This window comes from Haliotis asinina, chromosome 9 (assembly GCF_037392515.1).
Source record: "Haliotis asinina isolate JCU_RB_2024 chromosome 9, JCU_Hal_asi_v2, whole genome shotgun sequence".
NCBI classification, from domain to species: domain Eukaryota; kingdom Metazoa; phylum Mollusca; class Gastropoda; order Lepetellida; family Haliotidae; genus Haliotis; species Haliotis asinina.
Genome location: NC_090288.1, coordinates 37678882 through 37699661, shown reverse-complemented (window position 1 = coordinate 37699661; position 20780 = coordinate 37678882). Strand labels below are relative to the sequence as shown.

Here is a 20780-nt window from a genome sequence, read left to right as displayed (position 1 = left end):
ACTGGCTCCTTACAAAACTCTAAACATGAAGTACATAACACGACAACTTCAATTCAAGTGAACAAGATAACTGCACAAAATTGCTTACTGAAATAGAGCATCTTGTCCCCCTGAAGATACAAACTTCTGTAGCATAAGATGGTATGGCTGTTTCTTCTCGTCAAACAACATTGGTGACGTAAATCCAACAGAACACACAAGGAATGTTAGCCTGCAACAAAAGTTTTAATTTGAAAACTTCGGAGGGGGCAACATGTAATCCTCAATTAGTGATTTGCATTTACCATGATGCTCAGTTGAAACCAGCAATTTGGTAAGATGGGAATGTGCAAACTGTGCTGTATCGGACCATTACAGATAGGGACCGTTGTATTTAGTTTATCATAAGAATAGCTTGTTATAAAGATTTGGACGAGAATAGGCAGCAAGTGACTGAGAATCCCAAACATGGTTTGTTAAATCTGCACGGGTGGAAATAACCCATTGCCAGATGTCCCAGTCTAGTGTTTTTTCTGTCGGGCAAGCTAATTTGTACATCATGCTGTACTGGTGTCCAGTGGACTTTCCATTGTTAATCATGTTAATAATCAACAAGAAAATCGGCTATAGTTTTGTGAAAAAATTATCAGGGCAAGTGATTTCTCGGGTACCGGAGTACATTAGCATTTCAAGAATTATTTCCATTCCTGATCTGTCATGATATACAAATTTGACAGTATAAAATGAATACATATTCATAATACTCCTATTCCATTCCCTATGAAGTCATGCTTGAAGCGCTGCAGAATATTTACACTGTTATTACCCTGGATAACAGAAGCTGCCTGAAGTGCTAGAAGATGATGACATGCCTTATCCCACATGCTACCCATATTCTGATGGGTAGGTAATTTTGAACAAACTAAGGTGCTATCACATGTGTTATTCCACACAAACCTAAAGAACCTATCAATCATAATTGCATGTGTTGAATCAGATGATTACAACATTACCATACCTTAACTTTGGTACTGGTGCATGTGGGGGTGGATTCCATGACAAGCCATTTGCCAAGAGTTTGGTTAGTGCCTTTGCAACAACCTGAGCAGCGGGTGTAGGTGTAGTTGGTGTAGGTGGAGTCTGATGACTCCGTCTCTGTCGCACTGGTGTTCCAACACACAACTTGACCAAAAGTCCAAACAACTCAGCAAGAGCTCGTCCAAGTCTGGAGGACACAGATAACAATGGCTTCAGCTGTTTGATCTGAGCCTGAAGTGTTGGTGACAGTTTTGACTTTTTCTGGTCCTTGTCTGATGAAGAAGCAGAATCAGACACAACCTCCATGGGAGTTTCTGGGGTTTCCGAAGTGGTGAGCGATTCCATAGCAGCACTGACCCCATTGCTGCCCATTTCTCCAACGCTCCTCGTCAAACCCTCCTCTCCTTCTTTAGCATCCTTATCACCTTTCTGATCCTTCGGCAGAATCTTGTCCATATCCTCCTTACCAAACTCACATCCTGGAGGCAAAATGTCCTCACTGCAGAGAGCCAGAAGCACAGTGCTCTCCCACACCAGCGACGTGTAAAGCCGGCTCAGACCCTTCAAGACCTGCTGTCCAAGCTCTGATCCCCAGTGGTTCACGGATATGGTTCTGATGTCAATCTGAAGCAGTGAAAATAAACAGTAATATCTGTCTCTCTGAGTCCTGGTTTGCAAACAACATGCAAACAAACAGGTTCTAGAAAATAGTCAACACTTACTATTTAAGTTGATGGAAGTTGGTTTTTAAAATGGAACACCTTAAAATAAGAACGTGTGTGATACAATGCAAGCATAAGCAAGGGTAGAAGACATTAAACTGAAGGGCAAAAAGCTTAATTCTGCACATATTAATGTGATGGTGGCTGAGGTACTAATCTATGCAAAGCCATGTCATACATCAGTTCAGAGAAAAGGATTTAATAATTTTAAAACTAAGCCCAAGCAGTATTAGTAGTAACCGTTTCAAACACAGACACATGTTCCAAGGAGCAGAGCAGAGCAGAGCAGAGCAGAGCTACAAAACGAACAAATTTGAAAAGAGCATATTTTAAGAATGCATGCAGGAGTTAGCGAGTGAAGATTTACACTGCTTTTAGCAATATTCCAGCAATATCATGGCCAAGGACACCAGAGATTGGTTTCATACACTGTACTCATGTGCAGAATTCGCTTCCAATCTTCAGCGTAACGACAAAGTGCTTCAACCACGAAAAGCTACCTCACTGCCCAAAATCAGTGACAACAAAGTCAATAACAATCCTAGATACTAATGGCCTGAAAACAATACTACGAACTTTAGACATATGTGGGTAAACATAAAAGCAATGTCATCCAAACTGAAATCCTGACCAAACACAATACAGGGAAAAGACATGAGTAGCCAGTTTTTAACATGTTGATGCTCCTTGGAACAAATACAACAAACACATAAGGGTCTAAATTTCAGGTATCAGCACTATATTGTTTCATAAGCTTACATACCTGGTAACATGAAACTTTACACAGTAATGTTTCTGTTTAAGTTTTAGAACTCAGCCAAATAATTCCTGAAGTTCAGACATTTATGAATCCAAGCAGCTCACAGCAGAGTGCTTAACATAGTATTCTTAAGCAGGTGCAGGCAGTGTGAAGGTGAGATACATGCACTGGTACTAGTGGTTTTGGATGTAATCTTTAAGTGTGTTTATACCAATCCCACCCCAGCAACAATACTAAAAGCTGCATCAATACACCCACAACCACAACATGGAACAGAACGGAGAACATGAGAGCACTGCAAGCTAGTAGATACCACATTTCTTCTGACCTGCCCCATCCTGCACACATGTACAAACATCATGATGTAAGCATGCGCTGCCGACAGGGCATGGAGGAGGGGCGTGGCCTGGGGGGACAGGGTGGCATCAGGGATGTTAGCAACGCTGGCCAGTTCCCGTAGCAAAACAGAGCCACCAGGAGGGTCCAAGGGCTTGTGTAGCGGCTCCAATTTTTGCAGCACTTCATTTAGATGAAGTAATCCTTGTTTCAACACTTGAGGTTCTCTTGACAAGCTCTACAAATTGTAAGAGAAAAGTGTAAATATGCAATTGGTATTACACAACAGATTACAACATAAATCGAGAGAAAATATACAAAACTACACACAGTGTGGCAGAGATTGGCACTGAAGACAAAGACAGGAAAATTCAGATACACATTCCTACATGCATTAAGCCTTGAGGAAAGACACCATTGACTGACAGTCTGAGCAAACCAAAGAACAAATTATAAGTCAGTCCTATTGAAAAACAAAATCACTGTTAGGGTTTTCAACTATGGCATAAGAATAACACAAATAATACAAATGCTAAAATAATGTGAACCAGTGTTTCCCCCAAGCATAAAAATTTAGCAGTCATTGTAACTCGCTGATGTAATAAGTAGGAGTCATGGTCATGTTTTTGAGAGTCAAATACGCAGGTTTTCTATGTCATGAGAAACACTGTGAACACTACTGATAACAACAGATCATCATTATCAATAATAACACAAAGATATGTTTCCCAAAAATTCTGACAGGGCAGTAAAAGCATTAAGCATATCATTCATTATTTGAATAACCTGGCACACTAGTGATCTGGTCATGCTCACATACAAGCAGTCTAAGTCAATCACTTACAAGAATAGCCTTGCAGACACTTGCAACAGCCTGGCATGCAGGTGAAGCAGGGAAGTCAATGGGAAGATTCGGCAGTCCCAAGATGCCCATGAGTGGGAGGAGGCCCTTCTGTGAGACAAACTCACGACAGTGGTCATCTGTCGAGTTGTTACTTAAAATGGCCTCAACAAATTTCATCTGTAAAATGGAAATGTAAGCGCTCATAAGAAGTGAATGAAAGAGTTTCAAATGGCACAAGTCATTTTCTGAATAATTTCCATCACAAATGAATGTATACCATTAAAAAAAGCAGGGGATATCAGATTTACAAGACTGATAAAATGCAAATGATGAAGCCAAGGAGGAACCTGACAGTGAGGAGAAATTAAGGGAAAATAAGACATTCCACTGGAAAAGTTTTATCTGTATGGGTATACATTACTTTTTCACATATGCATTGGCACTGCCTGGTGGTAAGCTCACAAAATGGAATATCCCCTACATTTTTTTTAATGGTATATTATCATATCTGTGACAGAACAGGAATACTTACCACATTAAGAACATAATCCATAAGAGGAATGGCCTGCCTGTCAGGGGAAGCAGACAAGCTTCTGCAAACAAAAATGTATGTTGTTCAGAAATTGCTTAAGATACAAGTTACAGTATATGAGTGAATCTACTTTAATGCTGCTTTTAGCAATATTCAAGCAATATCACAGCATGGGACACTGGAAATGGGCTTCACACATGAAACCCATTGGGAAATTGGTCTCCTGCAAGACAAGCAAACACTTTAACCACTGTGCTACCCCACCATGCCTTACAGTATATGATTTACTGGTAACTATTGAAGCAACATTCATTTTGCTATTTTTGTTTAATTCAATCTCGCATTAGAAAATGCTCTGTGGAAATAATATCCCACAATTCTGTGGCCTATATGCATCTCTGCTTTTCTAATGACTAAACAGGTAAAACAAGAAAACACAAATTTCTCAAAGTCAACAATAATGAACATATGACTGAAAAAGTACACAGATCCTGTTCATTTTTACACTGTTAAATCATGAACAAAATCGTTTCACAGGCAATGTACTAACAGTGAGATATGACTTACTGCATAGAGTCCTGGGTGGGTGAGAGAGCTGGTTTGGCCGACGTACTCTGACTGGCTGTGCTGGGCAGTTCCTCCTCCTCGTCATCCTCGTCAGATGACCCTGTGTCTGCTGGTTGAGGAGAACGGATTGACAATGCCATGTTCTGCTCTGCCTTGGGCTGCTGCTTTTGACAGATGTACTTTGTGTCTCTCCCCATAGCACATACTTCTTCCAAAAGCTGTGGAAGGAATTGTCAGTATATAGTGTAAGTGAATATGATACAGAATTGGCAAGTTATATCCTGAATCATGTAACAGAGGAAAAAGCAAAAGCTATTCCTTTCACCCTGTAACTTATGGAAACAATGGCCCATCTGCACCAATGATACCGTCCGAGAACCAGTTACTTAACATAGCTTAATCTGTAAACTTTCCAACGAATATTCTGATTTTCATGAAAATAAAATGATATATATCAGCATAAGAGAACCCAAAGAGTAATTTTCTGTTTCGTCAAAATACATTTTTACCTTGATAATGGCTTTGGTAGCATCTGTCCGGAGGGAGGGCTGATGCCTCATCAACTCATCCATAGCATTGCCCAGATTACTAGCAGTATCCCCTAGAATCAAGAAAAAAATCTGATTCATTACAAAAGATATTCCTCTTGGTTCAATAAAACCCACTGCCTTCAATACTAATAGTGAGAGAGCAGTCTGTAAATAATCAAGTCTGGACCAGACAATCCAATGTAAAACATCAGCGATCTACATGAGCAGCGATCTACATGTGTCTACCAAGTCACCAAGCTTGACCACCCAGTTCCATTTGTTGCCTCTTATGGCAAGCGTGGGTTACTGACAACCACTTCTGACCCGAACTGGATTGACATTATGACAGTATTTTGGTAATGTCACAGTGTGTCTGCTTGTTGACGGAAGACATCCTTATGATTAGGTACGAGACATTTACAACTACAATGAAACACCCAAGTTAACATTATCACATCTTAATATAACCGTTCTCCATATAGGGAGGATTTTGCAAGAATGAGAAAGCAGTATCTTGTCATCCACCACTCCTGCAGTAAGAATTCACATGAATAGGAGGTAGGGAGATGGGAGGTAGGGGGGCAGAAGGAGCTAGAGAGAGGAAAGGATAGAGGAGAGAAGCACAGAGGTGAGAATGCATGTGTGCCATGCGGGGGATTTCAGACTGTGGGTCAATAGCCCTAAAACCTATATAATCATAGGTTCCTGGCACATGTAGCGGACACATCTCTACACAATATACTGATGCACCTTTGATGACTAAGCCAGCTCCCCCAAAACAGTAATAACATCTTCAGAAAGCATGAGATATAAGTGTAAAAACAAGCATACCAAAAGGGTCCGAGCTTCGTCTCCGTCTCATAGCTGGTAGATAGTCTGGGGATAAAAGCACCTTGAATAGTCTGTCAAATGGACGACACTCCACAAAAGCTTCCAGACCTCGAGTGTTCAGACATAGAGCACTGAATACATTTGGCAAGGATGCTAATACCTCACGTGTTGCTGGAACCTAGAATTAAAAGTCACACTGTAAACAGTCACAGCAGCAACACCTATGATTTCAAATAATTCACATAGATTCCACAGAAATGCAACCAATATTGCACCAAACTTCATAAAAACAAATCAAAACATATAAAAAAGGAACTCATTTTGAAACTGTTCATTCTGCTAATATTTTCAACACACTGCCAACAAAACATAAACACCAAAATTTACAGTTGGGTTCTACAAGCATTAAAATCTGCTTACATCTTTGATAAGAAGGGCATTGAGCACCACATCAGTGAGGCCATTGTCTTGCAGTGATGAGAGAAGAGAAGGTTCTTGAAAGACGTAAACTGTCACAACATCAGTAGCTGAAAACACGTCACACATGTTAGTACTTATAGTGTGAGAGTGAATTAAATTTAAGCCATTTTTTGCAAGACTCCAGCAATACGAAAGTGAATTCCTGAAATGGGAGTTGCTATCATCACTCATGTGGGGAATCTAACCTTAGTTTTCTGTAAGTCAAGTGAATGGTGTAACGCAGAATCTAATACATTTAGCAAGTACAGAAAAGTAAATGATACTAATCTGAGGTATAACGGTGGCCCATCATCTATGGAAGTGCTTTTAGTATATGAAAAAAATATTGATGAAAATTCTGTTTTCAACTCTCAAAACTGATGAAAAATCAATGGCTGGCTGGCTGGCTGGCAGCACAATCTAAGATTCTCGTCCAAGAATGTCACATATTTAAGCTAGTGAATAACAAATATTGAGTCACATATTCAACCTAGGAGAACAAAAATCTAGCAAGTAACTTTTAAAAATGGCTAGCCCACCCAAATGACATTCTGAGTCTATTTTGTGCACAGAGACATTGATTCTCATACAGCAGTTTACAATTCCTTCTAGAAGGTTCAGCCAAGACAAATTAAGTTATGCAAAGTGATTATGCTGTTTACCTGTGAAATAAATGCTAACATGAGATTGAGACTCAGAATAACAGCATGCTGGAAGTAAACTTACCCAGAAGAAAGAGTGAGGGTCCATAGTACTCAGCATTGCTGATAATATGCTTCAAGGATTTAGGTAGAGATCCATCCATTACTGCAAAAGTTGTCAACAGTTTCAAGTGAGTACACTATGAATTCCTTGGGTTATTCTATCATATCAAGACATTTTCTTTCAGATGTCATATATGAATGACAAAAATAAATAAAACAACCACAACACTTTCAACACACATTAACGCTTTACACTTACAATGCCTGCTTTACACTTACAATGCCTAATGCTTTCTGCAAAAGCTGTATCAGGAATGGCCTTCTTCAAGAAGTTCAACATGGACTTCAGAAGAGCAGCTCGCTGTGGGAAACACTGAACACCTGCAACAAAGCAAAGAGAGATGCTGAAATTATCGGTCTAGATACAAAATCAGCTTATTGTGTATTAATCATTAGAGAACATCTTTCTTCAAGAGAAGCAAAAACATAATGAAAGCAAAGTCTCATTTAGAGCTATCAACTATCTATTTTGACAAAAGAGTCCTGACACCATAGGGTATTCTACTACATATTTGACTTGACCACCTAAACATTTGATTTTCAGGAGCATGAACATTTGTGTCTTGCATCATTTCAGCCTGACACACAGACCTGTCAATTTCAGACATTGTACATGTCTGTACATAAGAGTAAGAGAATGTTTGTGTACTGAATACAACTTATATATGTAATTCGAGATAAAATGCAGAGAAACATCTGAAATGTTGAAACACCAGATATAGTAGAAAAACAGATATCCACTCTGAACACATCCTCGATATCTCCAGGGTCTACGTTCCGATAAGTCTCCACTATACCCTGGATATATCTACGGCTCAGCCCGATAAATTTATTACCTCCCTTGGCTGGCTTTTTATCCAATCAGGTGTCTACGCTGGGAATTTGAGCGAACCAATCACAACTCACTTTCGCTTTTTAAATTCTCTAACCGATTAAACTTGGCAAACAAACCATGCGTAGGTTCTGTGAAAGTATTAGATGGATTTCTTGCATATGTTTTAAAAAAGGTTTCGGACCTATAAAGTTGCATGTATGATTTTCCCAAATTGTGAGTCGCACAGCGAGCAAATCTTCGCAGTTGCAACTGCTACCTTTGCTGACACTGGCAAATTCGGTTATAACGGCAACCACTCTGATAAGCTACTGTGAGAAAGAGGAGTCAGCAAAGGGAGGTAATAAAATTATCGGACCGACCCGTAGATGCGTCCAGGGTATAGTGGAGACTTTTCGGAATGTATACCCTGGAGATATCGAGGATGCTCTGAACACAGACCACGTACATTTCTAATTCTATCAACTAATCTGCATAAAAGACAATTATATTTTGTCACATACAAATGTAATAACCTATGCATTTTGTGAGTTGTGCTCAATGCAGTTTAGAACAAGTTTCCACTTAGATTACAACTTCAAAGCAGAGATGCCAACTCTGAATCTAATGGAAGTAGAGTCATGCCTTGTGCTGGGAATCTTAAACTCCGAAAAGTTCAGGCAGTCAACATACTGATAAGAAATGACAGATCAGTCTTCACACCAAACCATCCCAAACTAACCTGACTTTGGCACTTCTGGCTCTGCTGGATCTGCTGGCTGGGCTGCAGGTGCTGGTAGTGACGTTGAAGCTCCAGTATTAGTACTGTCACTGCTCTGGGTCATGTCAGTCTCCATTGGGGCAGGAGGGGATTCAGGCTGGGAGTCAATGCTTGCTTCACGGCGGGCTGGTCGGATTACAAATGGCTGTTCCTTTCTGCAGATGCTTACTTCATTCTGTTATGAACAACAATTCAGTTCCATACACATGGGGACAATGTAGAACTTCTAATTTGACACATAATTAACTCAATGTTGAGATGAGTTTTATGCCACATTGGTATTATTCTAGCCACATAGTGATCAGATCAAATCTGAATTTATACACATTTTAAGAACTACATGCAGATTTCCCGTCTCTATTTTCTGGACTTGTGTGTTGTGTGACATATTACAAGGGAGATAACTACAATGTTCTTTTAACTGTTCATAGACAGGCATAGTCTCAGAAATGTCCATCCTTGAGTTCAGCACACAATACAGCAAGATTGTCCCAATTTTCAACCCTGACCCTTACTGTCAAACAAAATACACAATAGTGTCTACTGTACCTCTAGCCTGTTGATAAATGCAAGAAGCCCTCCATGAGCCTGAAAAGCAGCCATATCCAGGTTGGTGATGAGATCAATCACTCGTACAGCTCTAGTCACAAACTGCAAAGACGAAATGATTCTAAATGAAATACAGGCAGACAGATCGAATAATAATTTTTCTACACAATCACAATACAGATGTCTTTTTCGAAGAATGTCAACAAAGTGATATCATGGATGTACTCATATATCTGTACTTTGAAGATTTTGTTAGAAATATTTGGAGACATTAGCATAAAGCCAGATTGTACATAACAAGTTAGGGTCAGGCAAAATACAGGTTTACATCAGCATTGTTTCATTCAAGTTGATGACATACACTCAGTTATGTCAAAGGGCCTGACCACTTATCAGGAGGCCATGGGAAAAATCTTATGATCACCAACATCTAGGCATATACTAAGACATGTCACAAGGCCTGACTGATCACCAACATCAAGGCACATACGAAGCCATGTCACAGAGCCTGACCACTCATCAGAAGGTCATGGGAAAAATGTTCTGATCACCAATATGTAGGCACACATTCAGCCATGTCACAGGGCCTGACCACTCAATCAGGAGGTCACTCAATCAGGAGGTCATAGGAAAAATGTTCTGATCACCAACATGTAGGCACACATTCAGCCATGTCACAGGGCCTGACCACTCAATCAGGAGGTCATAGGAAAAAAGTTCTGATCACCAACATGTAGGCACACATTCAGCCATGTCACAGGGCCTGACCACTCAATCAGGAGGTCATAGGAAAAATGTTCTGATCCTACTCCAAGCATGACAATTAACACAAACACCATAAAGCCATAAACACCTCTAATGACCACCATAGTTTTGTAGGAACTGTTTCAAACCTGCATTCTCAACATGTCTTCTATGTGTGTCAATATATTTTTAGAAAAATCCCAAATAGTAGAAGTGCAGCATTTCTCTCTTTAAGGATAATCAAGACAGAATCTTTTCCATGGAAATCGTGAATCTGATACCTCTAGATATCAAAGTGATAGAGAAAATATGGTTTTACACTGCTTTTAGCAACTTTCCCAGTAATATGGCAAGGGACACAAGAAATGGGTTTCACACAATGTACCAAAGCAGGGATCAGATCCCTGGTCTTCAATGTGATGAGCAAATATGAAGTGACACCACTGCCCCTTTAAATATCAAAATATGTGCTAGTGTTAAGGGTGTAAGATAGCTTGAATTACTGAATCACGGAATCATTATTACAATTGTACATTAACTCTGAAAAATTATTTCAATGCAGAAGTAAGAGAAAGTGCAAGAAAGAGGAAGCCAGAAAACAATACCCACACTTACTGTTATGTGCTCTTGTCCCTCTCCATACCAGTTGATGACTTTCAGTAACGCTTCCATCATCCCACAAGACACCAAAGCTTCAACACCTGTAATACAGTAACAATAACATAGAGATCTGCCTCTTTCAGTTGCAAACCAAGACATACATCTAGACACACACCTAGACATTCACGAACTTCTAGACACCCAGACACTCACCCACTTCTTGACAAAAAGACTCTATGCACCTCCCCAAAAAATCAACTAACATTTAGAATGATTCTAGTAACCCGAAAAAAAAAGTCAATCATTTTAATCATTTTCATTATCACAAACATGAATAATCTGGTTAACCATATTATTCATAACAAAGTTAAACTCTGCAGTGCCTGAAAATAACAACAAACAGTCTATATTTATTTTCTGTATGGGAATAACAGAAACTTTGAGTTTTAAAGTATAGGTGAAAACACACCTCCAAGGTTTTGGTAGACAATTTAAAACCGGAGGGATTTCCCTGACCCCGATGATTTTACATTGTCTACCCAAACCGAAGAGAAGTGTTTCCTCTATCATATATACCGTCAATGATGGATAGTTACTATGTAGATGATCATTTAATGAGTGAGTGAGTGAGTGAGTTTAGTTTTACGCCGCACTCAGTAATATTCCAGCTATATGGCAGTGGGCTGTAAATAATCGAGTCTGGACCAGACAATCCAGTGACCAACAACTTGTCCATCGATCTGCACAATTGGGAACAGATGACATGTGTCAACCAAGTCAGCGAGTCTGACCACCTGATCCCGTTAGTCGCCTCTTACGACAAGCAAAGGTCGCTTTTTATGGCAAGCATGGGTTGCTGAAAGCCTATTCTACCCCGGGACCTTCACGGGTCTCATTTAATGAAGCTACATAACAATAACTGAAGCATGCGTAAAATCAATTTAGCGACAGTATCTAGAAGCAGATAATTTAACCCCTCCACCTTCATCAGCCCGGTGGCCATGCGATAGAGCGTCTGCCTATGGATTAGAGAATTTTGGTTCCAATCCCTCTTCACCTTTTTATTGTGACTTTTAACACTCATGCATCATTTGAATGTTGATGTACATATAAAGTTAAGAAAAGTAAACCCTGGGAAGCGGTCTTACTAACGAAAAGTAAAACCTGGGAAGCAGTCTTACTAACGAAAAGTAAAACCTGTCCCTCCAAAACAAAAACCTCAAATGTGGTTATTCTGGGAAAATAAGAGATGACCTAATATATATTGAGAAGCACACTTTAGGTTTATATAATGTTTCTTGAAATGAAAAAAACAAAACAATTCCTCACATAATATTTCATACCACAAATGTGAATATGATCTGTCATGGTTATTGTTAGCAAGAACTGTCACAAGGCCAATTCTTGTCAGTGACAATCACCATATATTATTCTAGCACTGTTCAAACGACCAATCCAAGCCACTGGGGCATGAACTGGAGATACACAATGCAATGGTCAATTTAAGCTGTTTCCAGACCTTAGTTCAAATTCAGAAAAACAATGGGGGAAAAATTGTATGCACTTTATATAATCTAATATCATACTGTTACTGTTTCACGAATTTCAATATATTAAATCAACATTAAGCTCTGTCTTGGGTCTGAATATGCATGACTATTTTCGAAACATGCTTCTTCAACCTGTTGCTCCTGACAGAATTAATACATTCTGAAATTACTAACAAACACTCCAATCTTACACAACAAACTCAGATTAATCCCTACTAAAGCAATGTCTAAAAAGAACAAACTTTCTGTCACATCCAGAGCAAAGAATGTTGCCTGTTTAAGAAAAAGAAGGTAACTCTTTCTTTCTACTTCTACTCAACCAAAAGTACATCAGGCTACACCAACTACAGGGATAATGTTGAGGCTTAACAAAGAAATGTACAACATAGTACCCCTCCATGACTGCGAACACCTCAGTATTGTAGCATTGGAAAACGATCAATCGGACCTATTGACATGTCAGATTGCAGACACTCAATGCATTCATTGGGAGACAATGGTAGACACTCAAGGCCAATAAGACCTTTTCTACAGTGGAAATATTAGGGGTTATATAATCCAGCTGGATATTTGCATAAAATATTGTGTCCTACTGACCATTCTCATAGCTGGCTAGATGGTAGAGGAAGGAAAACAGGGCTGTGGCATACTGTTGGGGAAACGCATCCATTTCAGGGTCTGAAAAGAGAGAAACACCTTGATAATATTTAATATGTTTTTCTCCATTGATAAGATCTCAGGCATATTGTACAACTAAACATGTAGTTCACACAGTAGACACTGAAAAAGTAAATTTTGTAGAAAGGCATAGTTTATGTCACAGACATTTGTCTGTGCCACTGGCTGGAATGGATTAAGAAAAATACAAATTTACCGATGTACAAATGTACAAAGTCATATGAGGGGTGTCCCAAAAGTGGTTGGCCTCACCTGGACAATTATAGAAATGCAACTGTTGTATGTTATATTTTTCTACATATTATTTGTCAATCATGTTTCAGACTCATGATCTATGTTTTGTTTGACTTTTTATCTTGGTAACCCCCTCCCCACTACCCTCCACACATCACAAAATCCGCAACTTCACTGATCACTAACTTCAGGAAACAAAATATGAAATAATCATTTTGTATGTTTGAGAAAAGTCCTCTAGAATCAAACATAGATATTAAAGTGCATAAAAATGCAATTTCAAACTACAAACACTTCTTAAAGTGACTTCCACATCCATTATGCTTACTGACACAGCTTGTTTTTGAGACACTACCCATCCTCACTTTCAGATGACGTATTCAAAAGTACATAATTTATTCCAATGTTTTTACTTCTTCATGCATGATGCCAAGGGCTCAAACAAAATTCTGAAAGATCACACAAGTGTCTACTAATATACTTTACAAAGCTATTATTTTTATAGATATATTTTCATCCTACACCTTTTTCAGAAATAATTAATATATTCAGGTTGAGAATATATTAATCCCTGTACTCAATGCTAACTCTAAAAATCAGATAGTTAAAATGGGAGATATGGTGCATTGTGACAATGTGCCCTCATTAACTTGTTAATGTTGTATTTGACTTAAAAAGGAATCGCAAAACTTTGACAACAGAAACAATATACTCCAATGAATGAAATGTACAAATAATTAAACTAATATGTAGCTATTTTAAAAAATGTAAAACTGATAGAACATCTCTAATACATCTTGTAAAGGTCACTGCCTACAGGAATAGTCACCAAGACTAGTCTGCCTATTACAATCACCATATGTTCTTCTAGCACTGTTTAAACGACCAATCTGAGTCACTGGGACTCAGATTGGAGATACACAATGCAATGTTACTTAAAGTATCCATCTTTGGATGGAAATATCAGGTGTAAACAGGTTGAGGAGCTGTGTCTTTATTGTTATCACATACTGTAACTGAAATAATGTCTCAAGTCCCTGACCAACTAAGGTGGTTTCATTTGTAAAAATGGTAACTCTTACCTGTTGGCATAGCACCAACCAAATACCAGAAATAAACTTTTGTTACTTACTTGAGCTTAAAACCCTTTGGGTATTCAGATCATGTGTATACTTCTAATGCTAACTTCTTAACTTTCAGAGTTCTCTCACGCAAAAGTAATGCTATTAACTAGTTACTCTTACACATTTTATAAGTCAACTGAAACAATTCACTGTATCAATTTCACTAAACACATGTTCAGAGAGTTAAAATCTTGTGTGGTAACTGTAATGAACTTACATCTATTGCATACATCAAGTATTTAGGGATCCCACAATACATTAATACTTTTACTTTTTCTAAGACCAGACAAGTATCGATACATTTGGTTTAAATAGGTTTACATATAGTTTACAGTTTGCTATTATATCATGTTTTTGAAGTGAAGAGAGTTATAAATGATTATTTTTCAAGCATAAAGAAGGGTAATTAGAACTTTTCAATCTCAGATTCAAAACTGATGATTTCCATGGACAAATTTTAAACATGAATGTTGAAAATGTAACTAAATTTAAGCAATAATGCTGCAAAAATAGGTATCGAACTGAGAACACAGGTGTTATGATACACATTGATCTATGAAACATATGTATCGTGACATCCCTAAGTATTTGTTGTCATGGTTCTTGCCTGTTAAAGTAGCCAAAAGGACTACTGTCTATGACAATCACCCTGTTTTTCTAGCACTGTTAAAACGACCAATCCAAGCCACTGGGACACAGACTGGAGATACACAGTGCAAACACTGAGTCATTTCAAACATCATTCTTGAGATTAAATGTGTGAATATCAGGTGTGGACAAACAAGGGTTGAAGTTTTTTACGTTCACATTACACTTTCTAATTCGTGAACAAATGAATAGGGGATATAAACAAGAACATTCTAAGCAACCACTATGTCAAGTCTGTAAAATATAATCAGGTTATGTTTCTTCAACAAGCATTGTCACTAAGGTGAAATAATTTCCCACCGCAATTTATCAAATCAAACCCAAAAATTAATGAAAGTGAAGTTAAGATGAAATCTTTAAAGTGTCACTATGACCTTGAAAATTATGTGAAGGTCATCAAACGCAACTGGATCTAGTGCCTTCCCCAGATGAACATTGGTGTTGAATATGAAGAAAATCCAGTGAACGGTTCTTGAGATATGTCTTTGACAAGGGTAAAATGCTTAAGTCCCTTTGTGACCTTGAAAAGAAGGTCTTGGCCACCAAACCTGACTGGGACCTTTTTAGTACTGCAATGAACCTAGCTACCAAATATGAAAAGGATCCAGTCAACAGTTCTTCAGATATTCCAATTCGTACAAACAAACAGACGGACTAATCCTATATCATCCACTTTGCACTAAACGTGCGAGAGGGGATTAGAAAGTACATGGGCTACATGACCATTAAGCATCAGATAATTTTAAAACATTCAAACAACTATTTACTATTAAGAGCCTTCCAGTTGACATCAACCTTTCATGCAATATGTTCAAACTTCTAAATCAATTTCTAACATATTTTTCCATAACAGTATTCCTTGTTCTACAATAACAGTGCCAAACAGCACCTTTCTACAAAGGAAAAGACTTTATATAAGCATTGAGAAGTGATGAAATTTGTCAGTTAGCTAATACCCAGTGCAAACAAATATGTGAGAAATGAAACAAAAATACTTACCTATCATGTGTTGTATACATGTCCTGACAAGCACAGGCAGAAATCCATGGTAAGATGAAGCACCAGTGGCATCTATAATACTGTTTAACCTACAACGACAAAGTGGGACCTTGTACTACACAGTGAACACCTTTACGGCCAGAGTGAGTGAGTGAATAAGTAGTTTCAAAACTGCTTTTAGCAATACATCAGCAATATCATGCCAGGGAACACCAGATATGGGTTCCACATATTGTACCTATGTGGGGAATAAACCTGAATATTTGGCATGATGAACTAAAACTGTAAGCACTACAATACCCCACTGCCCCCTTTCCAGTCAGAGCAGATCTTCACCTTGGCCCAACTGTTTCAATGGTGTGTTCCAGAGACACAAAATAACTGTTACTTTTTGTATTTACTCTCTTCTTTATAAATCATATATTTTTTCAGTACAAACAATTATCAATTAATTTCATTAGAACTTCATGAAATATTATCTGAAGTTAATGATAAGGTTCTTACTTTGGATTTCTCTCAAGGTGTATGATAGATGTCAATGTTCTCAAAGCAGCAGCTTTGATGTCCTGAAAAAAGAGGGACTCATTTGTAATCAACAATGCAGGAAAGAATGAGAAAGAAAGAAAGGACTGAGTGGGTGATTTTATGACGCTTTTAGCAATATTCTAGCAACATCAAGGTGGAGAAACAAACTTAGGATTTGCTAACAAACGCTTTATGTACTTTATTTACAGATAGTAGATAATTAATGGCAACATAACCAGGTACAATGACACTTTCTAAGCAGCTGTAAGTCATGTTACTAAAACTTACCACTAGGTTGGATTCTTTGAGTTCCACAATATCAACAAGCTCCTCTATGAGGCCTGGATATAGGATCACATTCATGTTTTCTTGAATAGCATTTGAGTACACTGAAAAAAAGAAATCAGTAACATTAAGCCAACAGCAATCAGTTCAAATGAACCTTAAAGGAGATTCAAACAATTCTTGAAAAAAAAAGGAACCTTGAACACTGCCAAATGAAAATGGACCAATTTGAAAGTTATCTGGAGAGAAAACTATTACCAAGAGCAAAGCAATATGTAATTAGCATGGTCTTTGTTAATGTTAGTTTAAGGCTACACTTAACAATACAACAAAAAGATGGCAACCGGCAAATAAGGAAACTTGTTCAGGTTATCTAGTGGTCAACATTGTAAGAATCATTCTATGGCAAGTGACACTGATAACTTATCTCTTTGGATGACTCTTAAATGTATCATGCCCAATACTGTGGTCATATAGCTGAAAATTGCTGAGTATGGTATTAAAACAATAGGGCTGTAGTGATCCATGAAGCTATCAATGGATTATGTTTTCACTGTTCACCTGACAGCCTGAATTTTCTTGTTAGTTAACCACTTCAACTTGTTTATATTTCATACAAACAATATATTCATTTGAGAAATGACTTCAAATGAGACAATTCAAGGGGGGAAAAAACTATGGCAAATGAATTTCAATAGCTGGTTGCAACAGACTATTGTTATCACAATAATATGTTGCAAAAGTCGTTTCTTCCTCAACAGTCACCTATATTAAACAAAAAAAAACAAACAACCACCAATCTCCAAACCAGAGTCTCCCTTGGGGTCTCTCACATACTCACCCAGTATAGCAATAGCTTGAAGTCTGGCCTGAACACACTGCACACGAGCCTCATAGTTGGAGAACAGATGGGCCAGGCGTATATGAGTGTACAGTAAAACCTGGAACAAACACAATCATGTATTTACAGAATAATCAAACTTATCTTTAAAACATGAATAGAGTAAAGAAAACGGATCTGGCGATCAGAGATACTGATTTTGCTTCACACCATATTAAAATGGCTTGGTTCTTTTAGATGGAGTACATGATGTCCCATATGATAAACAGAGCACCCACAAATTATCAAGAATTATAATTTGTGTGAAGATGGGATACGGATGTAAGGGAGGCAACGCAGCACGCCATCCATGTTGGAAGTATCTTGGAAGGGTAAAACTAATGCAATATGTTTAAAAAAAATAATAATAATCTTAAATCTCTCACTCTGTCACTTTAATTGATGGTAAATCAACCTATCACTGAATAATGGAGTGTTGCTGACAAAACAAGGATCATAATAAAAAAATACTCTCAAAGGATTTTGTCCCCACTAGGGGACACAACACTGTATGTTAAATTGTGACATCTAGTTGGTGCATGTGTGCTTCAAATAAGTTGACTTATTTCTCAACCATGGCTGACCTGTTTATCTACAGGTATACTGTAGTTCTCTAGTTGTTCCATGATGGTTGATGGGAGAGAAGCAGCCTTGTCAACATTGTCCATGTGAATACTCTGAATTGAATTAGAGGCACCCTGCAATGAAGAAAACCTCAAACTTACTTACAAACCCTTCATTTTACCTTTCACCTCAATCATTGAGAAATAGGTCACCTACATTAATCTAGATTTAATGACAAGTCAACAAAAAAGTTGGTTAAACAGCCAGTATCCATTTTGTCAAAGCTTTTATTCAAAAGCCCTTCTGACTGGTTCATTAGTTGTGATAATGTCCCTTATATTCCATCTTCATAAATGAAAAGTTTAACAACAAAAGTACAGGTTAATTACAGACATGTCTGCCCAAAACTGGGAGCTAAAAGCTTACACCAGATTCACCTGCTTAAATGACTGCAAGAAAACAAATGTCATGGCTAACACAAATCAGAAGTACAGGTAGTGCTACTTCCAACTACGCAATAGCCATAATCCTCTAGCATTGGTGAACGACCAATCCAAACCATGAGGCTTGGACTGGAGATACACAATGCATTGTTACATGAAAGATGCCTGCATGCAGGTTAATGGGATGTACAGCAGATAAAACAGTTCGGAATGTTCGGAATCAATCCATACCATTCTGGACAGGAAATGAATCACAGCAAAATTTACCTTTTTTCCAGACTTTTCATCTTTATTTTCTGTGTAGAATTCAAAATGTAAAGTTGTTGCACTTGGAGGAAAGTTCTGAAAAGGTTCAAAGTACATTTAAAGCACACAAGCCAATCGTGTAGACAAAATGCACTAGACAGAAGAAAAGTCCAGCCAGAATTATGACTAGTTACTGAAAATAATTCAAATGGACATGCTGATGTTTACATAAAGTAATACACACAAATTAATTATGTTATACTGTGGAAGCTGTTAAAACCAACACTCACAGGGACTTAAGGAATGATCCGGTTTAGACGTGCTGGATAGTAGAGCAATCATCTGATAAATGTACAAGCCACAGACGGAACTGAGATTTTATGCCAATGTTGACAACCTGCCAGATTGGACACATGCCAGTTTTGACAGCTTCCACTGTATATCAGATCACATGTTTAAGGATAACTTCCTGCACATATATCTACCTGATGAGTGTATGGACAAAGACTTCTTTAAAGTAACATCTTGCGAACTTGTCACAGGTAACACTTACACTTAAAGCCAAATTCTTGCAACATTCTGCTAGTCCAAATCCATTTTCCTTTCCTCCCCAACTCTGAAACAAAGACACATATATTATGATAACCAGCTATTCATTTGTCTTATAGTTATGACAGAACATCTTCACTGGTTTAAAATATTTCAGATTTTCAAACGTAATCAGGGTCAACTTCCATGATGTACACCCAATCCGGCATCTTGACTACTTAACATATGAACAGCTGCAAGTTCTCTCATCATCACAGATTATACTTCACTGTACATCCAATAAAACTATGCATGAAGAAAAAACATGCACTGTTTCAACTGTAAAGTTGTTTTGTTCAAGTGGTGTACAGGAAAAGAAGAAATCAAGAAACTACATGTGTAGTATAAGTTTTGTAATTCAACAAACAGCCTGTCTCAACTATCAAAACACAGAAAAGATCTGCAACCCATCATACAAATGACAATAATCTATAATTACCTCAGCTAGATGTGTCAGTCTCACAACCAATGCTTGTTTCTTATCTGGATTCAAACGTGTAATGAAGTTGGACCTTTTGCTGCAAACATAAATAAAAATATCATAGAAAATAATATTTTAATCCAACAAACTAACAGATATAATGAGATGGAATAAGGAAAATCACATGTTTCACCATGAAGTGATTGGTACAAGGAACCATACCATGGATATACAATCATGTTTGTCATGTTACAACAAAACTCATTTTTCTTCTTCTAGTATACAGATGGTTGAATGAATCCATAAATGGCTGCACTGGGTTTAGTACAGATTTCCGACATACACAAAACCCAGTTTTGATGTTGAACAAACAACATGCATCTGCATTATAGGCTATACTCCTTATTAGACTGAACGGTTATAAATTACCTGAATACATATAGTAGATTTAGAACACCAAGCACAACAGTCATGTCACAGGAGGCCAACAATGTGGTAAGATGCTCCATGGAGTTGTACAAGTGACGGGAGAAGCTGTGCTCAATGAGCAGGGCTGTGAACCGCAACACCTCCAACAGGAGGGTTTTGAGCTGAACAGAAAAGCATTAACTCAGTTTAAACACAGATCAGAGACTTAAAACAAGTAAACCTAGTAGTGCTTAGCCATCAATAAGCATGTTACACTCTCTACACAAAGTTAATGAGGTGAGATTTTTCCTCGTCAAAGAGTTCACTGGTGAGGCTTCAA

The 20780-nt window shown here is 37.9% G+C and overlaps 1 protein-coding gene across 17 annotated transcripts in view; it reads right to left on the bottom strand.

Annotated features, from left to right (window-relative positions):
- Positions 1-20780, bottom strand: part of LOC137296496 (E3 ubiquitin-protein ligase HUWE1-like) — an 81825-nt gene that overhangs the window by 46705 nt on the left and 14340 nt on the right. For 12 of the 17 annotated variants that reach the window (XM_067828285.1, XM_067828286.1, XM_067828293.1 and 9 more), the window contains exons 5-28: positions 20462-20622; positions 20051-20129; positions 19577-19639; positions 19045-19119; positions 18355-18468; positions 17732-17831; positions 16894-16994; positions 16585-16646; positions 16081-16169; positions 12995-13075; positions 10857-10948; positions 9504-9605; positions 8916-9129; positions 7582-7683; positions 7325-7405; positions 6560-6666; positions 6140-6317; positions 5288-5379; positions 4779-4996; positions 4212-4272; positions 3680-3856; positions 2813-3073; positions 998-1641; positions 89-211 (exon numbers count right to left, since the gene is read on the bottom strand). In XM_067828285.1, coding sequence (XP_067684386.1) covers positions 89-211; positions 998-1641; positions 2813-3073; positions 3680-3856; positions 4212-4272; positions 4779-4996; positions 5288-5379; positions 6140-6317; positions 6560-6666; positions 7325-7405; positions 7582-7683; positions 8916-9129; positions 9504-9605; positions 10857-10948; positions 12995-13075; positions 16081-16169; positions 16585-16646; positions 16894-16994; positions 17732-17831; positions 18355-18468; positions 19045-19119; positions 19577-19639; positions 20051-20129; positions 20462-20622 — 3377 coding nt within the window. The remainder of the gene's footprint in view (positions 1-88; positions 212-997; positions 1642-2812; positions 3074-3679; positions 3857-4211; positions 4273-4778; positions 4997-5287; positions 5380-6139; positions 6318-6559; positions 6667-7324; positions 7406-7581; positions 7684-8915; positions 9130-9503; positions 9606-10856; positions 10949-12994; positions 13076-16080; positions 16170-16584; positions 16647-16893; positions 16995-17731; positions 17832-18354; positions 18469-19044; positions 19120-19576; positions 19640-20050; positions 20130-20461; positions 20623-20780) is intronic. The other 5 variants (XM_067828290.1, XM_067828301.1, XM_067828289.1 and 2 more) reach the window with 3 other exon arrangements.